The 13,968-nt window shown below is 33.9% G+C and overlaps 1 protein-coding gene across 2 annotated transcripts in view; it reads right to left on the reverse strand.

The window, feature by feature from the left end:
- Window positions 1-13,968, reverse strand: part of LOC145247277 (cilia and flagella-associated protein 47-like) — a 215,467-nt gene that overhangs the window by 157,125 nt on the left and 44,374 nt on the right. For both annotated transcript variants that reach the window (XM_080108883.1, XM_080108882.1), the window contains exons 14-17: window positions 12,136-12,246; window positions 10,442-10,572; window positions 7,521-7,643; window positions 4,621-4,830 (exon numbers count right to left, since the gene is read on the reverse strand). In XM_080108883.1, the coding sequence (XP_079965009.1) occupies window positions 4,621-4,830; window positions 7,521-7,643; window positions 10,442-10,572; window positions 12,136-12,246 (575 nt within the window). The remainder of the gene's footprint in view (window positions 1-4,620; window positions 4,831-7,520; window positions 7,644-10,441; window positions 10,573-12,135; window positions 12,247-13,968) is intronic.

The raw sequence follows: 13,968 nt of genomic DNA on the forward strand, positions 1-13,968 counted from the left end.
CGAATTAAAAAATATCAAACAGGTATTAATAACGTATTCCTAAATTTCTTAATCGATAAACAAATAAAACTACCAGTTAGAAACCTAGACTAAACCAATAATAACCAAGTAAACAATCCCCACCCTATCAATATATTCTATCGCAACCAACTACACCACAACTTTAAATCAGATGAAAAGGTACTAAGAAATATAATACATCAATATATATTCCTGTTCAATAATAATAAGATCAGATTTATTATCTACTACAAGAAATTAACAACTGCTAACCTTATGATTAAAAACAACACTTCCCGGACAACAAAAGCAGTCGATGAATCCAATACAGTCTACCAATTCAAATGCCCATTGAAAGAATGCATCTCCAACAATAGAAACACCACGCCTGTGGAACTCTGTTCCGTCTGCCTGCTTCCCTCCGGACTACAACTTGGATGTCTTCAAGTCTAATGTTAACAAATTCCTAATGAACCGCCCCCCTAATTAAACACTTCATAAAATCTCCTCACTAACGTGATGTACTTGCAATAACCCTTATCCCTGAGTGGCTTCCGGGCCTTGATAAGTGGTGATCACTGTGTAAAAAAAAAAAAAAAAAAAAACACCAATAGCTACATTGGACACACGACCAAGACATTGTTCAGACGATTAACTCTATACCTTTCAGATATAAGCTCGATTTGCCAACACCTTAAACAACATTCCCAATTTAGAAAACTCATTGTTGATAGCACTAAAATCAATCATATGGATCCAAACGTAAAAAGTAGTGATGGGACGATTCCAATATTTTTCCCGATTCCGATACAATTCCCAATTCCGTGTTAAATTCCTAATTCCGATACAATTACCGATCCTGATTCCAATTCTTTGTAAATCTTTCATTATATAACTATAGAATTGTTATTTTCCCTGATTTTCGTAAAAACACATGTTAAACATGCAGATATTTTCCTAAACATCAAAATACACTCATTGGAGGATGATCTATCGATTTTAACTTTATTGGTAATTTAAAATCAATAAATATTTATTATTTTATCATTATTACCAGCAATCAGATTTTAAACCAAATAAAATAAAAAAGACGATTAAAAGAATCGTTTCGGCATTGGAAAATAGGTGTCAATTTTTCCGATACCGATTCTGATACCCCGAAATCTTCTGATTTTTCCGATTTCTAATTCCGATTAATCGTCACAATAAGAAAAAGACTAAAAATAGTAAAAATACTAAAAATAATAGGAAAATAGTAAAAAGACTAAAAATAATAAATAATAAATAGTAAAAAAGACTAAAAATACATACAGACAAAAATTAACAATGTAAATTTTGAAAAAAATAATAACTTTTTAAAGTGATTGGGTATATAACCATCCAATATATATATATATATATATATATATATATGTGTGTGTGTGTTTGTGTGCGCGTGTGTGTGTGCGGGTGTGCGGGTGTATTCATGTGCACATATGGTTACAGATATATGTCTATATATATGTTGTAATTGAAATTTATAAATTAATAAATAAAAAAAACTGTAAATTCCATATAATTTTGTAAATTTTAAACCATTTTACACTTATTTCAGCCACATTCTTAACACGTTAAAACGTATTTGTTTACACGCGAGATGCTTCACTATTTCAAGTGATTGAAATGTAATTTGCACTGAAGCATATAAAAGCATCCAGATTTTAAACAAAACAGTCATCAAAAACTGCATGAAAACGACTGAAGTAAATCAGTTGAACGTACTTGCAAAAAAAAATAAAAAATAAAAACAGATGGATGAAAACGACTATGGAACTTTCCTACACAAATTTGACCGAGCCATAAGAATGACCATTCGAAAAATGGAAAAATTATAAAAAAAGGTCAATAAGTGAAAATATGCCGTGCTATTTAACAATAACTGTCTGTGTGAAAACATGCTGCCTAAATGCACAATATATACATGCATATACATATATATATATATATATATATATATATATATATATATATAATTTTTAAAATGTAATCTAGATACAGCACTCTGATGAGTCATAGACAACGAAACACGTGTCAGTGGATAATTACATTTTAAAAATAATATATATACCGCTCCCCATGTGGGGGTACCAAATTGGTTAAAAGGGAAAATTATTCCCAACTCGCATTTAGGTAAAAATGCACTTTCGTGGATAATTGAATTCATTAAAAACATATCGCTAAAACCAAAAACAAAATAACATATATATATATATATATATATATATATATATATATTACTATTATATAAAAGTCACTTTCACTTTGTGTGTGTGAGTTCCTTCCTTATAAGTTCCGAAACGGCTGAATACATATATAGTCATTTACATACAGTACTGTTTTGTTGTATCACAACTCATCAGTGTGGCTAGATTAGCACCTTTCCCTAGCTGGTGACTGAACCCAAAACCATCGTGTTGATAGTTGGCGATTCTGCCCATTGGCCCCTGGTGTCGGTGCTTGCAAATGACCTGAACAAATGTCCATTTAAACACTCGCCCACCGCTTTTACAGTGCTCGAGCTGCTTGTTTATTTACAAACAAACAGTGAGTTTCGCTTTATAGCCATTTAAGTACATACACACACACACACACACACACATATATATATATATATATACATACACACACACACACATATATATATACATGATGACTGCAACGTCTTGTAAGACGAGTGCCACTCCCTCAGTCACTGAAAGTCGATGAGCCCGAAGATAGCCTTTTTTTTTTTTTTTTTTATTAGTCCTGCCAGCGAATTCACATGCTCAAGCAGACATGACATTGAAGACAGTCCTTGGCATACATACATATATATATATATATATATATAATCACATACATACGCATACATACCCATAAACATACACACATCCATACATCCATACATACATACATACATACATACATACACAATACATATAACACATACATACAAATATATACATACACACATGCACACACATATACATATATATGCATAAACATATATACTATCATATAAAAATACATACACACATATACATACATATTCACATACATTTTTTTTTTTTACATAGTGATCACCACTTATCAAGGCGCGGAAGCCACTCAGGGATAAGGGTTATTGCAAGTACATTACGTATTTGATGAAATGTTTAATTAAGGGGGCGGTTCATTAGGAATTTGTTAACATTGGACTTGAAGACATCCAAGTTGTAGTCCGGAGGGAAGCAGGCAGACGGAACAGAGTTCCACAGGCGTGCAGTTCTAAGAAAGAAGCTTTGTTCATGGAATCCGCATATACGTACACATGTATGCACATATACATACATACACATAAAGTTACCTACATATACCTACACATACATATATATGTGCTTATACGCATACATATATATGCATATATACATATACATACACACAAATATATATACGTATATACATACAGACACACATAAACATATATACACAATAAATAAATAAATAAATAAATAAAGATATATACACACATACATATATACATACATATACAAATAGGTATACATACACATACATACACTGGTACATATATTAACATGTATACATACATAAATACGCACACGTATGCATATATAGAATGATGGCAGATCAATTATTACATACTTCCAGCATTTCAGGGCTACACACATGACACTTTTTCCATCGCCACGGACAATTTTTGTAGACAAATGCCTGTGAAAGTATCTATACAAAGATGATGTTACAGATTTTTAGCTTTGTACGACAGCCAAGTCTCTCTCTCTCGGTTCAAGATGTTGAGATGTTGAATATACATACATACATACATACATACATACATACATACATACATACATACATACATTAGTTAATGTTATAATTAATTGAAAAATGATAAATTGTGATATATACTTAAGAAGAATACACATTTATTATATATGTTAGTGTGTTAGTGAATGTGAATGACGAGGACCATATGATCATTCTGAAGGGATGATCGATGGCACTCACTGAATTGTGAAGCTAAGATTGTGTAATTCCTAACCACTCCTCTCCTGAGTTGGCACTGCTTGAATTCAGAGGTAAGGAGGGGTCGAAGACGTTTTTATAACTTATTTTCATAACGGTCTAACGTAAATATGTTCTTGATGAGCCGTTCCATATAAGTTATCAAATTTACCAAATTTTCATTACTAATGATTACTATATTGTCCAATCTCTACTGTACACTCTTTAACCCTTATCCTTGAGTGGCCTCTTGGCCTTAATAATGTGGTGATGCCTATGTAAAAAAAAATAAAAAATAAAAAAAATAAATCAATATTTGCTGTTTTAAATTCTGTTCTCATACGAAAAATGTTCCAAATGTAATGCCTTCTATTTTTTATTCCACACAAATAAATCAAAGGAAATTAAAACTTGCATTGTTATGATGCATAAGTTCAGTCATCATAACAATGCAATTTGCAATCCTCTCTGATTTAACCGGGTGGAGTAAACAATAGGAGGCATTACTTTTGGAACCCCTCTTGTACAACCAACTGACATGCACGAGGATGAGTTCAATATGATTCCATAAAGGTTAGAATAATCTTCGTCACTTACCACATTTATTTCTATGCAAGGGTTTTCAACGCTGCCACCAACACGAAGAATCAGATTTCTCCAATTTCGGATGGCTACTTCAAGACTGAAATCAAACTTCAAGAGGGATGTTGGGGTGAACGACAATTGCAGTTCTGCTTCGCCTCCAACTGGTATGATGCCAGTCACTGGAGTGATTGTCATTCCCACAACAGGGTTTGTGTCGACAACCTTCAAATATGAATTAAAATAGAGATGTTAGTTTTTATTTGCCATTTAAAAGCTATAGATCCTAATCATAAATTTAACGTCACAATAGTTTACCTCAAGCTTTTTTTCTGTATATTTAAATCACAGAATATCTCTACTATTATATAAAATGAACTTTGTCTGTGTGTGTATGTCAGTTCCTTCCCTATGGACTCCTAAATGTTACATGAATGGCTGTCCCTTCTCATGTAAGTAAGAAGAGATACTAGATAAGTTAAAATGATATTAGGATAAGGTTAGAATCGAACCTTGTAGGCAAGTGTTAAAGATAATAATGAAGAATCTAATGTTAGAAATTAAGTCTATTATAAATTCTATTAGAAATAGTTAAATATTGTTTACGTCGGAAAAAGAGTCGATTGTCCATTCTTTTATAAATCTAAATACTAAATATGTCAGCAACATGAATGCAGAATGCGAGTTAAATCATATTGTTTAAAAATAGGTTAGATATAAAAATTGAGGATCCTTTTGTTTGCCAAAAGTTTGTTTAGAGAAACATATGTAAAGCCACATGAAAATTAGTCACGTTTGAAAAACACACTTCTGACGTCATAAACAAAGGCGATTTCTCAATATAGGGATCTGAGGGTTCGGAGTTAGAGTCAGTTGTCAGCCAGTTGTTGTAGAGAGTTGAGGACAGAGAGTCAGTTTGAGTGAGTGCCCTTTAGAGGCGAAGGGTAGAAGATTTAAACCATGTAGATACAAGCTGATTTCCTGACTTCATCGACCGGTCGATCAGATGAATAAGCAATGGCCATTAATAATTTGTAACTGTTTGCCCCGTATCGTCATCATCACAACCAAAAAGGTAAATGCGTTTTATCATCTTGTAACTCTTGTATAAACCCTTCCAAGTATTATGTATCCTCATAAATGAAGTATCTCCTCCTCTCTATATGTGTATAAGAACTGTTGCATATATAATGCAGTCTGTATTAATATGAAACCTCCAAGAATTGTCAGTCTGTATAAATCTCTCCCTCATCATCACTATCGTTATGTCTGTGTTATGAGTCCCTGTTAATGCGTCCCCAATATGAACCCCCATACAACACTAAACGGCTGCACCAATTATTTTGAAATTTCACACAAATATACTTTATATGCCTGGTAATGTTCTTAGATAGGTTTTGTATCAGAATGTCTTCGATAAGTATCAATAATCGAAAATCGAAAAATTTCATTAAAAAATGGAACTGATGATTATGACTAAATGACCATAACATATACAGCCTAACATCACAAGTGCATTTAAGAAGTTTTATTATTGCGCAAGCAAAAAATTTAAAATCAATTGTAGGTTCTTTGATATGACAGGGGCGAGTTTGAAATGATTGTTTCTGTTTAGAGCACAATTGAACCACGCTACTTGACTTTTGCATTTTAAACCTTAATTCAAGCCATTATATAAAAATAATTTTATAGAATCAACAGTAAGTTCTCCATAGTGCAATGTTAACTACTGCAGTTTCCTTCCGGTCTATCACGATGAGTCGCCAAATAGAGCAGGAAATTAATTGATTTGATTAAAGAATGGATGATTTCACTATTTCAATGACAATTAATATGGGAGGGTAAAACATACGACGTTGATTCTCATTTAATCACAGGCAAGGTCGGGTTATCCTGCTAGTACATATTAAAATATTCATTATTTTTGGGAATGAGTTATGGTTGAAAAACCTTCTCTTATAATTATTGTCATTAGCCGTGATTTGGAAATAAGTAATCAAGTGACCAATCTCTAAACTTTACCTATCATTTTGGGAGGTGATGATGGTTAACTGGTTAACGACATGAACTGACGACCGGGATGTTCCACGTTCAAATCCAATTCGTTCCACAAAAATCACTTTCACTTAGCATGTTGGCAACCTTCTTGTGGTCCATCCTGTAAGTACCCGATGTTCTTCTAGAAATGATTCTGACTAGAAAAATATCGGGGAAACCAATGCCCACAGAAAATCTTCAGATTCATACGATAATAATGATGATGATTTATCTATTTCACAGTGTATGGTATGTGATTCCTCACTCTTTTACTCTTTTCAATCTTTCTCTCTCTCTCTCTCTCTCTCTCTCTCTCTCTCTCTCTGTTTATGAATTATAAGAATTAATAAAAACAATGAAACGACTGGAATAGTCTATTACAAATTTATAAATTGAGGAAGAATACAACGACAGGGAGTAATAAGATTTTACCTCTAGTTAAAAAGGAAAAGAGATAAATCAAGATAGAGATATTTTGCAAAGGAGCGTTGCGGGTTCCCAGGGTCTTATATATATATATATATATATATATATATACTACCACGTCGCCCGGCGTTGGCTGGCTTTCCCTGGTCTTAGATTACGCATAAATATTTGAGTATTATGTTGTTTTTTTCTAAACCATTCACTTCTTGTAAGTTAAAAAAATTTTTTTTAAATACTTGAGCTGAGATCAAAACCAGAACCTAAAGACAGCGAGTCCAGCACAATAAACCATTAGACAATCTTTAAAAGTTGTTTTCAAACCATACTTAATCTTAACATAAGTAATCTGTAATGTGAACTATTCACGCATATGCATTCGTGAAACAGTTAGCAAACATATAAAAATCCGATGACCCCCCCACGTATATATTAAAAAAAAAAAAAAAATTTACCTGAAAATAGGCATGATTATTTCCCGTGTTGACCAATGTTGCTGTTCCATATGTGGTTAGATTAATGGGAGAATTGACCAAGACCAAACGCTGATCAAGAAAATGGACATTTGTTGAACCAAGCTGGAAAAAAAATAATATTAAAACTAAAGCATTTTATTAGAATTAGTTTTGCTGCGTTTATTTTGTATTACCGCTCCTAAAGTAATGTTTTATAACGAGTCTATTGTACACAAAGGGAGAGCTACTGACATAAATCTCTAACTTATATATAAAAGGCACTTTATCCGTGTACCAGTTTGTGTGAGTTCATTCCCTATGGACTCTGAAACGATTGAGCTGATTTTTTAGTAAATTTCACACAAATATACTTTATGTGTCTGGGAGTGTTCTTGTATAAGTTTTGTATCAGAATGCCTCTGATAAGTATCGAAAATCGATAAGCGAAAAAATCCCATTGAAGAAGAAACTGTCTGATTTTACCAAAGTTAACACTTATATACTGCCTAACATTATACGTGCATGTGAGAAGTTTTATCATTGCACAAGCAAAATGGCTCAGCGTATAAAATCAACAGTAGGGTCCTTGATAAGATAGGGGCGCATACGAAATGAATGTTTCTGTTTAGAGCATAACCGAAACATGATACTTGATTTTTGTATTTTAAAATATTAATTCAAGTCATTATGTAACATGAACAATAGATTCTCTACAGTGCAATGTAGACTACAATGTATCGCCGACTAAATTACTGCAGGTTGGCATGTGGGCTTCCTTCCAGTGTACTGCGCAGACAATCAATTGATTTTATCGACCAATGGGCGATTTCACCGATTTCAATGACACTAAAAGTATTGGAAGAGTGGAAAATTAGTTGATCCTCATTCAATCCTGGGCAACGTCGGGTCTCCCTACTAACAAAGAATAAATTAAGGTCCTTATACAGTAAATATGCATGTAGATTATCAGGGTCATAGTCAGAGAAAGGTGAATCTATAAAATATATATAATGTTACTAACATAGTGTTCTTCTGCATTAATGTGCGGCTAGTAAAAACATGATGGACACAAAATCGCTTAGCATCTATGAGTCCATGTGTTAAGTTTTGAGACATTGTGTTGAACAAAGATGGCGGTGTAGTTCAGATCAGTAATTGGAAGTAACCAAGATGACTGAAATCAGGAAAACACTTCGCCGCTCATCGTCGAGTCTTAAAAACTATACTTATATGAGGAACAACCAAAAAACCGTTTATATGCTTGGAAATAGTAGTGCCAATAAGCAGAGCCGTGCTTAGGGCCCTCGCAATTGCAGAGGTGGGGAGAGTGCAGATCCTAGAAGCCACAAGATCCCTAGGGTTTGCAAGACCCTGGGAACCTGCAACGCTTCTTTGCTCGGCAGATCTATTATAAAAAAAAAATAAGAAAATAATTATTAGGATAGTGATGCACGCACAAGCCCGTATCAGACATAATGTGTGGTAGAACTCCTGTCCTTTTTACTTTTTAATCACTTTTTTTTTTAATTTTCTTCCTTTGAAAACTGTAACGCTGGGTATGGTGGAGTCAAACCAGCTGCCAACATTGCCCTACTTTTTATTGAAACCAACCGAGAGCTCTTTTTAGTATTCTCGTTGTCCCCTTAAGTGCAATTTTCTGGATCTCTTTTGCACTTGGTTCACCAGAAATATTAGTTAGGTAGAACTTCAGGTTCTTCTTCATAAGCCCTGTGGCACCTATAATAACTGGTATGATTGATATTTCTCTAAGATTCCAGTTTCTTTTCATATCATACATGAGACCTTGATATTTGGTCTGTTTCTCCCTCTCAGCTGTGTTCAGACCTCCATCATTAGGGACACTCACTTCAATCAATGTTGCAACTCGCTCTGACTTATTCCATATAACTATGCCAGCTTTCACAGCAGCATTTTCAAGGAAGGTGACTATAGGGATTACATGGTCGTAATGTATGGTATATAAGTCATTTTCAACTCTTCTTTTAGGTTGATGTTCCCAGGATTTGCTGCTACATTGGATGTTTAATTTTTTACAGATGGTCCAGTGAGTGAATGGACAAGTGACCGTTAATTTTAAACGATAGTTTAAACTCGACCGAAAACAGCACAGACATAAATCAACCCCACACACCCATTCCCTCATACCCCTTAGTCTTGCTGAAGGAAAAATGATGAAACAACACTGCTAATAAGAGATCGAATATTATTCTGAATTTTCTATGCATGAACCGTGTTGTTGCAAAGAAATAAAAGAGTACACAAAACCTCAGCTCACTGTAGCAGCGTCATCCGTCGGTACTTTCCATAGACTCGTTTTCACATCTCCCCCATCTGCTCCAGTGGCCTATTTTTATAAAAGATAGAGTCCTCCAAATTTGCATATTTGCATATGTGTACAAGAGCACACGAGATTCTGTGAGACTGCATTGTTATATATGGCAGCAGGCGCCATCTTGTACCCTTTTCAGCATCATGACGCCGCATTGGCAAAGCGCACACCAAGGCATTTAAAAGGTAAGCCTACGTTCCCACAATTTTCACCACAAACCGATTGACTTTTTTAAACTCTTGTATAGGAGAGCGTATTTTCTAATGTTGGTTGAGAATAAACCCAAGAGAGATAATGCAGATAATTCTAACTGAAGAGGGTGAAAATATAGTGTTGCAACTTAATAGCGTTTTCATTCCTTAATCATTAGATACTCTGCCATCAGGATACCATTCTTAGGCATCAAGTGTCACCATCCACGGCCAACAGGTGTCCCCTGTGAAGTCGCAGCCGTCATATTTACAGCCCAATCAACATTGCAAATAAAAGTCAAGGAAGAAAGAATATTTATGATCTTATTTTATTCAAAGACTAATATGGATAACAAACATAAAAGAAACTTATAACTAACCTGTGCTTTGCATTGAAATTCTATAGTATTTCCGTCTAAGACGTCTAAAGTGAAAGAACCTGTGTCTGGTGACATATATCCAGGTGTCCACATCACCTCACAGTCGAGCTCTTGGTATTCCTCCACAGTCCCTGTTAAAATAAATGTAATCGTTAAAATAAAATACAAACTTGATACATTTGTTTTCATTTGAGTTCAACCTCAGAAAACAAGTGACCATTTCCTTCAAAATGAGGTACATAGATATCCGAGTGTTCTGTTAAAGTTCTCTTTAACCTCTCAAATGTAACTTCAGTTAAGAACAATAATCGCCCTTCTTATTGACCAGTTAACTTTGTCATAGTATACACTTTCTTGTTGTCTCTTTACCTTATTGGATACCAAGACAAGATATCATCTAGTTTGGTGGATTACCCAGCTATATGTTGTTACTTGAGGTAACATAATTAGGAGAAAGCGCACCATTCTTTGTATGAAAGCCACGATTTACTTGTAAGGTGAAGTATTCTCATGTATGGTTGTTCGAATAAACCTTTGTACAGAGATACCGAATACACTCGAGGATAATGTTTAGTACATAATTATAACACTCCTATCGGATGTACAACATTCTCATATATACAAACCAAGAGACCTTTTTAAGATTTTAACTGTATCTTTAAGTGCAATTGTTCGGATTTCTTTTGCACTTGGTACACGGTGTATATTTGCTGAGTAAATTTCGACATTATTTTTCATGAGTTTAATTCCTCCTTTAATGACCAATATGATAGGGATCTTCCTAAAATTGCATTATTTTCATGTCATACATAAAAACTTGGCATTTCGTTATATTTTTCCTCTCAGCTCTGTTTAACAGAGCATCAATGGAGACACAAAATTCTACAATTGTTTCTTCTTTCTCTTTCTTTTCCTATGGCAGGTTAAATAGCTCTGTGTTCAAAGTGCATAGCTGTAGGAACTGCATAGTCATAGTGGATGGTGTATGATTTATTTTCAACTGTCTTTGGAGTATATGTGCCCTGGACATCCTGGTGCAATTCCATATCTAACTTTTTACAAATCGTCCAATAGGGATAGTTACACACTCCCTTGTATCGCATTGTGTAGTAGCCATTCCCAACAGAATATGACAGCTGGATGTCCTGTTGCACACATTCTCTATTTCTTTGTGGCAGAACCTGCTCTTGTTTAACAGAGCATCAATGGAGACACAAAATTCTACAATTGTTTCTTCTTTCTCTTTCTTTTCCTATGGCAGGTTAAATAGCTCCGTGTTCAAAGTACATAGCTGTAGGAACTGCATAGTCATAGTGGATGGTGTATGACTACATTTTATTTCTTTTTTTGTTGTTGTTGTTGTATATGTGCCCAGGCCTTGCACAAAGATGTCCTATTACTAACGATAACGTTGCCCAAAGGCAAACTACCAGGAGTTGTCCAGGTACATGCAATGAGTCTATTCAACCTAACAATGGGGAGTCTCAAGAAGACTAGAACTTTTGTAACCAAGCGAGGGTGATTTTCTTTTTGATTGCACGGCCCCCCGTCATTCGGAGCGGCATCCCAAGATTTAAGAACGTGTGAACCTCTTGCCTGTGTTATATAAACCTATAGAGTTCTGGTTAATCATCTGTAAGGGAACACTGAAATAATTCTCAACAATAAATCTGAGGGTAAAAATATTTTGGTACCTTGCATTGGTTGAATAGTAAACGCTGTCATATTTCCATTCGTATTTGGAATCCAAGTGAAAGCTGCCGGATAATTTAGTTTGTTGCTAAGTGTTACAACACTTGAAAAGGCTGCAAGGAAAGAAGAATAAATAAATAAATCATTACATTTTTTAATTTTTGAGAGGAGGATTAGTTATTTGTAATATTTGGATTCTTTGGACTATTGTTCTCATCTTCAGTGCCATTTTCACAACGTGTTGGTTGATGTCACCCCTGACCTTCTGCAGGTGTATCCTGTCGTCACGCAGTGATTAGAGTACTTGTAAAAAAGTCAATTGTAAAAGTGATATTCTCCTGGAGGCTGAACGTTCAATTCTCAGTGTGGGTATCCAAAAAATACAATTTCAAATAACTTAAGATCTCTATCTAGTTATGACTAACAAAACGAGAGCAGACTACCCCCATGAAGTATTAATAAATAAAAGGGTCCTGTTTGAAATTTTGTCTAGATTTCTGAGTTTAACAAAAACATTTTCGAGTTTGACAAGAAATACACCTGAAGATGGTCAGAAATTGCATTGACTGGAACATAGTGAAAATGATACTCAAGATGAGAACAGAATTGTAAAGAATTCAAATAATATGTATAAATGAATCAGGTTTTGCTATCTCAGGTTAGTCTAGATTACAGAAGCGGATGATTTTTTTAAAACACATTTTAAATGCAAAGAAATTAAAACAATAACGAAAAGTATAACATCAACATTTTTTAAAAAGCATCAACAACATTTATTGAAGGCAGTAATAAAATAAATAACATATATAAATATAATAAATAAAAAATAAAAAACAATATATAAATATAATAAATAAAAAATAAAAAACAATATATAAATATAATAAATAAAAAATAAAAAACAATATATAAATGCATTTAAATGAACATACATTTCATCACAGTTACTCTCTCATACAAATATTATGTGAAACATGTGACTGCATGCAAAATGACGACAATGGTGAGGAAAAAAGACTATAAAAAAGAAAGAGAATAATCACGTTAGAGACGTGGATAACATTCGCGATCACGTGCAAGGTGTGAATGACGCTGAGGAAAACAATCATGTGCAGCACATTACAATGGTAATGGGAAAATGAGGAAATAAATGTTGTTGTACCAAACAAAAGCTGCGAGTTGAAGTTCTTTCCTATTCTCAATCTCCTTTGCGACTGATACCATACCACAACATTACATACATAGTGTATTTTTCCGCAAAATTTCACAAATACTGAACGAGTGATGTCCCTTTAGTTGAACTTTCACAAATAATGAATTTACCATTTGCCCGAAAGATAAGTAACTATGATGTATTTTTATATTATACAATAGATTGATTTTAATCAAAATTGGAATAAGTATTCCAGAAATAAGATTTAGTAGTATCACATCTTGATTTTAATTTATGTAAGGGGACATAAATCTAATCCCAAACTGTTTTTTTTAAGAGAATTAATTTTACCTGTTGTAGGATGATTACTATTTTTGTGAGAAATTATAAATTATGTTTCTGAATTTTTGAGATGAGGACTGATCATTCACATTACAGAGTGTAACGATAAAATTGTTGCCCTAGAAAAGACGGCATGATTCCACTTCCGTTTGATGAAAACCGGTTTTCTTTTTTTGTTATAAACTATCTACTATTTGGCATTGTGTACAAATCTCAAGAGCGATAAGAGTCTTCTATCATGTCTGAAAGTGACACAATGTTCCCCAAACGAGATCGAAGATGCACCACTGTACAACTCATGCTCTCTACCAATCAAAGTTATGACAACAGGACCATTGCC

The sequence above is a fragment of the Euprymna scolopes genome, chromosome 25 (genome assembly GCF_053919585.1).
Source record: "Euprymna scolopes isolate OS-2025 chromosome 25, ASM5391958v1, whole genome shotgun sequence".
Lineage (NCBI taxonomy): Eukaryota > Metazoa > Mollusca > Cephalopoda > Sepiida > Sepiolidae > Euprymna > Euprymna scolopes.